At 42.2% G+C, this 10,315-nt stretch overlaps 1 protein-coding gene and 1 long non-coding RNA gene across 3 annotated transcripts; one reads left to right on the forward strand and one right to left on the reverse strand.

Annotated features, from left to right (window-relative positions):
* Nucleotides 1-2,440: 2,440 nt before the first annotated feature.
* On the forward strand, nt 2,441-5,603 carry LOC129752484 (cystathionine beta-synthase-like protein). The gene is made up of 4 exons (XM_055748257.1): nt 2,441-2,631; nt 2,700-2,806; nt 2,871-3,774; nt 3,827-5,603. The coding sequence occupies exons 1-4, from the start codon at nt 2,501-2,503 to the stop codon at nt 4,266-4,268; spliced, it is 1,584 nt and encodes a 527-aa protein (XP_055604232.1). The 5' UTR covers nt 2,441-2,500; the 3' UTR covers nt 4,269-5,603.
* Nucleotides 5,604-6,668: 1,065 nt separating this feature from the next.
* LOC129755753 (uncharacterized) lies at nt 6,669-7,727 on the reverse strand. 2 transcript variants are annotated; one of them, XR_008739323.1, is made up of 4 exons: nt 7,045-7,727; nt 6,926-6,993; nt 6,799-6,867; nt 6,677-6,734 (listed from the first exon to the last, which is right to left on the reverse strand). It is a non-coding gene; the product is annotated as an uncharacterized LOC129755753 (long non-coding RNA). The 2 variants fall into 2 exon arrangements; XR_008739322.1 differs by having other exon boundaries at nt 6,669-6,867.
* Nucleotides 7,728-10,315: the final 2,588 nt, after the last annotated feature.

The following is a 10,315-nucleotide window of genomic DNA, read 5'->3' on the forward strand; positions in this document are numbered from 1 at the left end:
ATGGATGTTGCTTGCACTGATCTGTTCTGGCCATATTGAGGAAGTGAAGTGGTTAAATCCTGCATTATCTGCTGTTGCTGCAGCACTTCCGGCCGATTCTCCAGCTACCAGTTTCACGCTGCTGCTACGGTGGCGTTGCTTCCAGCGGATTTAGGCTGCAGGGTTTTTTCTCCGAACCTGAATCAATTTTCATTTAAGAATTAGTAAGAATCCTTTTAAGTACAATCTTAGTTTTTACGTGCTTTAACTTACCTCTAACTTTGCGCTGCTATGATTCCTCAGAGGTCTGAATCTGGCCAGAACCAGAATCTGTTAAATTTTCGCGAACTCTTTTGCTTGATTTTTCTTATTTTTCACCAAAATCCGACCGCGTGTTGTCTGACAGCAGAAAAGTTGAAGCGTGTTGCTAAAATAATCATTTTATTTTCAAAACGATTCATGGTATCTTTAAGAAATAATTTTGAATCATTTCAGCGCGTTGCTGAAATAATCAATTTATTTCTAGAATATTAACCGTATCTTTCATAAATAATATTATATCCGTTTCTAGCTAATGCACATTAACCCAAGACACATCATGGAAAGTTACTATTAATGTAATCAGAACGGAATAATATAGAAGATATGGAGTATCGTATTGAGCTATGCGGGTTGCGATTCTGTAGAGCGCATATCACCCGCGCTTGGATCTCCGCGGGGATCCTGACCATGCTCCAGAAATTCACACGTAAGTCTTCTTTTTTTTATGCTCATTATTAAAATGTTTGACAAATTTCCACACGGAAAAACCCCTCAGTGGCTTGTGATATAGCTCAGTTGGCAAGTAGTTGCTTCCTGAGCCGATGTTCGTGAGTTCGAGCCCAAGAGTAAATATCGATCACAGTTGTAACGGATAAGTTTTTTCATGACTGTCTGCCAACTGCATCGTTGATATAAGTCGCGAATGACATAAAGATATGTTAAAGCGACTATAATCGAAACAAAAAAAAAATCCCTTAAATTATCTCCATGCCAACAATTACGCCACTGTGCAGAAGAGTTATGTAATTGTTAGAACAAAGTTAGCAGGAATTAAATAAGTATAAAATACCAGAAATTAAGTATTTAGAATGAAAAAAAATGTCAATAAGCAAAAAGACTTTTGCACTAATCACAAGTGCTTGTTTTCTCGAACAAATAAATCTACGCCTGTACCGAATACCCAAGCGTATCTATCATCTATTTTTGGAACGCCTATCAAAATTTTCAGACAATTTTGAGCGATATTCTAAATTCTAGAATTGAAAATATGGCACAAAATTTTAACAGCGATTTACTCGAAACACGTCAGGTGGCTCATACATCCTAATCAAAACCAACTAAACGAACTAAACCAATTCTTCTCCTCTCCAAATTTCCGATCGGAACACCTTTCTCTGAGAGTGATAAGATAAGAATCGACCGTCCAAACACCGCGCGCGACTTATTTTACCATTAGTAATTTGTTGTTTATTAACTTCTACGCAGCCTATTAGTTTCAATCAACTTTATAATCAGGTTAAGGAAAACACTTGTTAATAATATACTTATTGAATGTTAGTAATAAAAAAAAACTAATAAACCAAGCTCGGTTCAAGGCCGTTTTGATAGCAGTTTGTGAATTAGACTGTCTTGTCGATAAAGGTAAGGTTTTCCAGCATGAAGCGCCATAGATTAGTACACTTTTCCTTTATGTCTTAGTATATTTGGGATATTATCAACATTTAGCTTGATCATTCCTTCCTCGTTGTACCTAAATGGATGAGATTCTCAACTTGAGAAGATATATTGGGAGACATTGGTAGTATCCTTGTTGCATTAAACAACGTATGCGTCTATGATAGTTGTCCAAGAGATCCATGGACCAAGGATACGTTTTCTGGGGAGCACTGTTCTAGGGTTTAACTATTTCCATAAGCTAAAAAGACTGTTACAAAAAAAACTATGCTTTCTGATTGGTAGACCGTGCCTATCTTGGTTAAAAATTATCGCTTGGGTTTTGTTAGGGTTCGGTGACAGAAAGTTCTTCCTACTTCATTGTTCAATTTTCCGCAGATCCAAATTAATTGTCACCACAAACCGATCGATTACAGTTTTTTTTCTTGGGATTTTCAATTCCAATCGTGTCTTGTATTTTTTTTAAACATAAAAAAACGATTCAGAAACACGTCCATGCGCTTATATAAATCAGCTTAAAGCTGATGACTGCAGTTCAATGAGGAAGGAAGGCTGTTTATATACAGGCTAAACAGTAGAGCACTCAAACACGATCCCTGTGGTCTTCTATCTTTTAGTGGTAGTTCGGTTGAAATTTGATTGCTACAGCGCAGCACTTGACACGAGCTTAACTTGCTAGCTAACAATCGGTGGTTGTCATAGTTAAAGGTTCTATGTGGTTAAAGGCCAAGGAAAAGTTTAGGAGTATCGATCACGGTTTGGTTAGAGTAACATTTCTAATCGGACTTAATTCCAGAAATAGAGTATGGAATGTTCACACAAGTATCGCGGATCGATGTCCGACTTTGAAAAACGATTTGTTCGACCGGATAAAGCGTCTCGATGTACCTGGAAATTGGAATCGGATGAGGTCAGTCCACACGAAACCCGAAGAAGGTAAATTGTTTTGTGTTTTTTCCATACGAACTATAATTTGTAAACCGTAAACTGTACTCCACTTTCAGTTTTAAAAACGAGAAGATCAACCCAAGTATTCTGGAGGCAATTGGTAACACTCCTTTGGTGAAGTTGAACGTAATCCCTAAGCTTTTTGGAGTGCGCTGTAATGTTTGTAAGTCTTGTGTCTGAGCTTTTTTAACATATTTATATTACAACGGGTGATCTCTTCTGAATAGACGCCAAATGTGAGTTCATGAACCCTGGTGGATCGGCGAAAGATCGCATAGGACTGCGGATTATCAAAGATGCGGAACAGGAAGGGTTGATCAAACCGGGTTTGAGTACCATCATCGAACCAACGGCCGGGAATACCGGAATAGGGCTGGCCCTGGCCGCTGCTGTCAAAGGTTATCGGTGCGTGATCGTTATGTCCGATAAGATGTCTGCTGAGAAGGTGGCCACTTTACGAGCCCTGGGAGCGGAAGTCATCCGAACGACCACGGAAGCTCGTTTCGATTCCCCGGATAGCGTAATAGCACTAGCTCAGCGAATTCAATGGGAACGACCCAACTCGATCGTGTTGAACCAATACGTTAACCCCGGTAATCCACTGGCTTATTACGATGGAATGGCCGAAGAGATCGTCGATCAACTTGACGGGAAAATTGACATGGTAGTGTCCAGCGTAGGAACTGGTGGAACCATAACTGGATTGGGAAGAAAGTTCAAAGAGTTAAATCCAGCCTGTCAAGTGATCGCAGCTGATCCTAAAGGTTCTATCCTAGCCAATCCACCCGAATTGAACCAAACCGATTGCAAAACTTGGCAGGTGGAAGGAGTTGGTTTCGATTTTATTCCTACGGTTCTGGATCGCTCGATCATCGATCGATGGATAAAGTTTTCGGATGAAGAGGCCTTGACGATGGCTCGACGGTTGATCGCTCAAGAGGGTTTGCTGTGTGGCGGAAGTTCTGGAGGAAGCACTTTTGCTGCCATGCATGCTGCAAAAGCACTTTCGGAGGATCAAAACTGTGTGATTGTTTTCCCCGATAGCATTCGAAATTATTTGACTAAATTTGTGTCGGATAGCTGGATGGTTTCCCGAGGCTTTCTGGAACCCGTCAATGTTCACGAACATAGGTAAGGTTTCTTAAATTTTGTTTGAAAATATAACTTATAGACCCCGTTCAAGGTGGTGGAACCTTCCTGTTTCAGAAATGGGAATGCTTCCTCAACCTACAATTGGTCCAGAGGCAACGATCAGGGAAGCGATCGCTTCTATGAAAACCTCAGGTCAGGATCAACTGGCCGTTCTCTCACCCGAAACAACACAGCTGATGGGAGTTATCGATCTACCGCATTTGATGGACAAAGTGATGAACCGCTTTGCCGACGTCGGCGATCCAGTTTCAAAAGTTTTAAGTTGCCAATTTGTGAGGATCTACCAAAACCAGTGTACCATGAGCAGAGTTGCTCGGATCTTAGAACAAGAACCGTTTGTCGCGGTGGTGGAATCTGGCGAAGAAGGTAAGGATTGGGCTTCGGGACAATTGAACAATGTTAAGACTAAATTAAACCGTGAGAGGAGCAGGAATAATCACTATTCATCAACCATCAAATCGATCATTTTTTGAACAAGTTCTTGGAAACTTTGAAATCTTGGCATGATTCGGGACAAATGTGGTGATCAAAGCTAAACCAGTGTGTCATATAAAAGATTCATCATTATTCTGAACCTTTGATTTTTTTGACAATCCTGAAGGGAAAAAAAATGAAGGTATTTTAATGAAAAAACTGATAAACTCTTTAAAAATTCAAACAGATGAAAATGCGAGAGTAGTAGAGGAATAAAAATTATATCACATTTTGAATTCGAGATTTTTGCAATGTTTTTTATCTAAAATAATTTGATTTTTTTTATTCTTTGCAATGGAGATTGTATACTAGTTTGTTGCATGCAAGCTTTTGTGCAGGTTGTTTCAAATTATTGAAATTTTGGATTTTTGATTTGGACTCGACAATCCCCTCCTTCGTTTTCCCGAGATGGCTGACCAGAAAATAAATTTGACCACATCCACCACATGAAACTTGGAGGATGGTCGATGATCGGAGAAAGGCGCAAGAGAATGCTAATCCCCAAAATTTAAGTTCTTAAACGAACTTGGAAGTTCATTTCAGCGACTGAAGAGACTGCTATTCAGCCCCTTAGGTAACATCATAAACCTTCTACGCGCTGAATAGAAACGGTTGACAGATTGTTCTGACAATCAGATGACAGATTGGTAGATTGCAGCATTTATCTGCCATGGCTTGTAACCGGTTGGTTACAAATCGTTTGATTTTTGTCTTCTTTTGTAGTTTTGAATGTTTAGCTCTAGAAAATTCATGTTCCTTGTTGAGTCTGACACCAAGATAGCACCACAGTAGGCTACATTTTACTGCTGGCTGCTGTCAACTAACAGAGGAGGAAAGGAGGAATTTTTGGAAAATGAAATGAAAAAGCCGAAAAGGAAGCTTGCTTCCGTTTTTCGATGCTCTTCTGTACCAGGCGTCCGTGAGTGTAGTCAAATTTCTGTATAGTGTTTGTGAACGTCCACGGAATTCACCCGAATACCGGATTGACCTCTTCACGGTTCGGCCCGCAGATCCCTTGTGGTCTCGCGCCTCAACGTAAAGGACCATCAACAGCGTTCTCGGGGTCTGAGGACCTCTAACCATCAAGGAGAACTTCCCTTCTCGGCCTGTCCGGATACGGGGCACTCTCGTGGGCAGGCCGATTAAAAGCCAAAGAAGGAAGACGCCTGCATTGACTGAGTCCAGCAACGCCCGCTGGCGCCGACAGTTTCGGCACTCCGTCGATTCGCCAATATATCGACGGCCTCCTCCTTCGGAAAGGGTTTCCGGAACTACGAAGTCGCGACGCAGCACTAACAGCAGCACCTCACGGTTAGTGAAACAATTACACGCCACACAAGGCACAGAATATTGTTTTATACACACAGACAACACGCCACAAGAAAACTTTAATAAAAAAAAAAACATAGAAACATGAAATTCCCGATTTGTTGTATTTTACCCGAAAAGTCCTTGGTTACCCAGTAGCCAGCCGGCCCTGAGGTTCCGTACTCTTAGAGTACCTTGCCTTGGTTGGTCTAGCCGCTGCTTATCTATCCGTAACAGGCTAGCAAAAACTCCAAATTATCGGTTTGAATTGAATATTCTGTTAATGATCCGAAAAAAAATTACAAAAAAGTCAGAAATATTTGACACTTGAAATCCTCCTAAAAGTTCTTTATAAGTTCATCAAAAAGAGCTTAGCCGACACATGACCAAGGTTGCCGAAGTAAACAGAAAAATCTGTATTATCACAGAATTTTGAGCAAAATTTCGTCACAGAATCTGTGTCACAGATCACAGAATTTTTAAAATTTTCACAGAATTCACAGAATTTCTAAATTACACACACAGATTTCCAAAATTATATTTTTTTTTGTCATTTTCGACTTTTTATTTCTGACTAAAATTTATGAAAATATGAAAACAAGGTAATGTAAATTGATATTTTTCAGTTAAAACTTAAGAAAATTTCCATTTTGTTGATGTTTGACATGATTTCCCTATGAACTTCATAAAAAAGCGTCACAGAAAACCGTCACAGAATTCTAGGTTCAAATCACAGAGTTCGAGAATTTTGTTTTGTCAAAAACACAGAATTTTTTTCGGCAACCTTGCACATGACTACCTTTAGGAAGATGTCGCATAGAATGTGCATTGAAGTTCCGTTTTTAATGCTTTAGCTCTTCAGAAGACGATGGGAGTTTCTGAGTAACTTTTACGTAATATTGTTACCTGGAAATCCCGTAAAACTTACTTTTAAGGTTAGCGAGGTAAAATTTCTGCCCCCGAATTTGTCGATCTCGGGAGGCTTAAGGCGATCATTCCTTCGCGTTTCATTATAGATAACATTTCAACGTTTATACCCATCTTGCCAAAAATTCATCACTTGTTAAACAAACTGTTGTGATAGGGCGGCAAATGAAAAGCGATGCACTGGTACTGATAGCAGACTATATTTATAGTTTTGTAGTGATGCTTCAATTCTACGGAACAAATGATAAGTTGTTACAAACATGGTTCAAAATGGTTTTATAGGTTAGAACTTACAAATCAGTGACCCTAGCTATTCCGGCCCTAATACAACTCAGTTCAACCTCGTATCGAGAGCAAAGAGTCCTGTGGACAATATTCTGGGTAATTTGTGGCGTTATAGAATAAAATTAACAAATATTACCGATTTGCTACTTTTAGCGCTCTGTTCAACAGAGATGGTCAATCCAATATCAGCGTTTTTGCCTGATACTAAAATACAAAAGTTAATAACGAGCCACTCTAAACTACATGTATACCTACATGATCCTACGCTCCTGATTCCAAAAATCAACAATATTTAGCAAAACGGAACACTTCAAACATTTAGTTTTCAGTACAAATACAAACTTTCTGCTTCTACGCAGTACGCAACTCGATACGAAAATGGCTAACAGAAGTGAAAATTTTCCTCGTGCCGTCACTTTTGGCGGCAACGATGACGTTTAGTTTTCGCTGTTATTTCTCAGCGACTTTTGCAAAAACCGCGGACTGGCACGGTGGCCAGTTTTCCAACATTCTCCCCCCGATGGAACCTACGGCTGGCCTCGGTTTCATCACTTCCGGAATCCTCGTTCACGCCTTCATCGTTGCTCACTATGGAGCCACCTTCGCAGTCAGGCAACTCTCTGGAACCATTTTCTCGAGACGACACTTCAAGGATTGCTAGCTTAGCAATCGGCTTCCGATATACACCATTGCCCGTTCGAAACCAGGCTTGTCGAATCCGTCCATCCGATGCAGCGATGAGTTCTACGATCAATCCTCGCTCCCAGGAATTCCGCTTTCCTTCATTGAATATGAGTACCACATCTCCTACCGCAATATCTCTCGTTTCATTGAACCACTTAGTACGTTTGGTTAGTGTTGGCAGGTACTCCAAAACCCACCTTCGCCAGAACTGCTCGAATTTCTTTTTCACCTTAGTCCATGCTCGTTTCAGGAGATCGTGGGTACATTCTTCCGGTATCGTGGCCCGTCGCACGTCCAACAAAGTTTGGAGCCACTTTCGCCAATGATTGAAGCTACCATCGCTTCTTTCTTCTTTCCATCCTTCGCCTGACCACCACCATTTTCGGCTAAGAACCTCTCCTCGAACAATACGTAGAGAAAGTGTGCGAAGAACCTCGAAAAGCAACGTCGCACATCTAATGGTCTCTCGAATAGTTGATTTCGGACTGTCTTGCACCCGGTTCAAAATATTCTCTTTCGGCTTGGAGAACAAAGTGACGGTTTCACATTTCGTTTCTTCCACTAAAATTCGTACTGGTGTAGCCGCTTCGTTTTCACTGACATAAGTTGTCGTCTTAGGTCGTTCATCATGATGATCCTTTTCTGCCGTACTATTGGAGCTAACGTTTCGCGGCTGGGCGCTGCCACTTCGGTGCACTTCCGTCATCTTAGCAGAAATCAGCTTTAGCTCCTCAACGGTCAGAAAATTGCCAGCAAGGATTTTGTCGCAATATTTAGGAACAATCACATCTATTAAACGCGCTTCTGGTTCCCTGGTCGGATCCTTACGCCAGAAAAATCGTTGGACATCTCGATTTTCATTGCGAATATTAACTTGTTGACATCTCTTTTGCGTATAATCACTCACACCAACTACATGATGCCGGAGACGCAATAAGATCGCCAGCAGTGATGTCAGGAGTTCTGAGCCCTCGAAAAGCATGGTATTCGGGACGATATCATCCACTGGAGCGGCAGCTGCCCAAGGCTGGCGGATTTTCATCGGCTTCCTCAGATTGGCCACAAGTTTGAGTGGCAGATATAGCATCTTCCGCGGATCTGCTATTGTCAGCTCGGCTACGGTAGCGCTATGCGCATGACTTCTTCTTACTTGTTCGTCGACTTGTTCTCCAACGCTAGCCTCCAACAATGGATCGTTCACACGGACAGTTGTGGCTTTCAAGAAAGACACTGCAGGGGCATCTTGGTCTGACACATGATGCAATGTGGGCTTAACTTCTGCTTTTGCTTCTTCGATAGCAGAGTACCCTTCAATTGAATTTTGAAAATTCGTGCTGCAACTAAATTTGCACAGATGCAGATTCAAAGCGAAAAGCTTCGAATTTCCTTGTCCTCCGTAAATATTCCAACCGAGACGAGTTTTAACTGCAGTTGGTTCTTGCTGACCTCCTTCTCGAACTCTGAGAGGCACGACCAGTCTCAGATGGTCCACGCCAATCAATATCTGGGGCACTGCATTCTGGTAGCCAGAAACCGGAATCCCTCGAAGGTATTGATATCGTTCTTGCAAGTCGCTGATGGGCAAACTTTGCACTGGCAGGCCCAATGAATCAACGGTGCAAACATTTGTCATTCGGAACCTTTTCCGTTTACCCAGACCAGAAATTTCAAATGACACTCTTCGGGAGTTTTGTTCAGTTCTGGATACTTGTGCCGTCCACGTAAGGCAAAGTGGTTGCTTTCGTCCTCGAAGTCCAAGCTTATCAGCTAGCTCGGTATCCATCATACTAAGTGCCGACCCCTCATCGACAAAGGCGAATGTGTCGATAGAATGTTGACCTACATAGACCGTCACAGGTAAAATTCTGAAGAATAATGTTGGATCAGCACCATCAGTTTGGTGGTTCATAGCAGCATGCAGCGACGCCACCGTCGTCGTAGCTGCATCTTGTGATTTCCGGTCGGAGTGCAGCGACGGATGATGCCGTTTCTCACAGCCATTGATTCCGCAGCGTTTTGTACTCCTGCATCGGCGACGTCCATGTCCGTAAAGGCACGTACGACAGAGTCCAAGATTCCGTACACGTGTCCAGCGTTCATCTACGGACAGCGCTTGGAATGCTTCGCACTCCCTGGCTCGATGATTAATTTTCCCACAAACGGCACATTCAATTGGCTTCCGCTCATCGGCTGAGACTTTGGCTGACTGGCCGGAGTCACTCCCCCCGGTTTCGGAATGTATGAAGCTGTAGTTTAGATTCTTTCCTCGGTCGCGCTTCACCGATTTCATCTCTTCAACAAACGACCTTGCACCAGTTACACGGTAAGCATTCTTGACAATCCGATTCATAAATTCTCGGAACGTTTGCAAATTTACTTTCGACAGTGGCTCACGGAATTCGGCCCACTTCATTCTGTAGTCAGGGGGCAATTTTTCAACTAGATCCTTCATCAATTGCGGGTTGGCCAAATGATCAGTCAGATCGGCAGCAATTATGTGGTCGCAAAGAGTCTGCACCTTCTCCCCAAAATCTATTAGGGTTTCCAAACGATCCGCTCTGGGTGGCGTCGTAGATTTCACATTGTTGATGAAAGTCTCGATCAACAATTCGGGACGCCCAAACCGCATCTCTAACGCGTCGATAACCGCAGGAACCAATGACGGTATGACCAGCTTGCTTCTGACTGCCTCGTACGCAGGACCTTTCAGACAACGCTGTAAGCGGATCATATTTTCTCCACAGTTGAAACCACACGCCTCTGTGGTATAATTGTAGTTGGCGATAAACACCGGCCAATCAGCTGGATTGCCGGAAAATATTGGGAGGTCTCGCGAAAGTGC

The sequence above is a fragment of the Uranotaenia lowii genome, chromosome 3 (assembly GCF_029784155.1).
Source record: "Uranotaenia lowii strain MFRU-FL chromosome 3, ASM2978415v1, whole genome shotgun sequence".
Lineage (NCBI taxonomy): Eukaryota > Metazoa > Arthropoda > Insecta > Diptera > Culicidae > Uranotaenia > Uranotaenia lowii.

What these genes read in the sequence shown, in the direction of transcription:
- LOC129752484 (XM_055748257.1), top strand. Translation starts at nt 2,501, where the DNA reads ATGGAATGTTCACACAAGTATCGCGGATCGATGTCCGACTTTGAAAAA. An exon ending in CCACACGAAACCCGAAGAAG is followed by an intron (nt 2,632 to 2,699) that starts GTAAATTGTTTT and finishes CTCCACTTTCAG; the next exon opens with TTTTAAAAACGAGAAGATCA. An exon ending in GTCAATGTTCACGAACATAG is followed by an intron (nt 3,775 to 3,826) that starts GTAAGGTTTCTT and finishes ACCCCGTTCAAG; the next exon opens with GTGGTGGAACCTTCCTGTTT.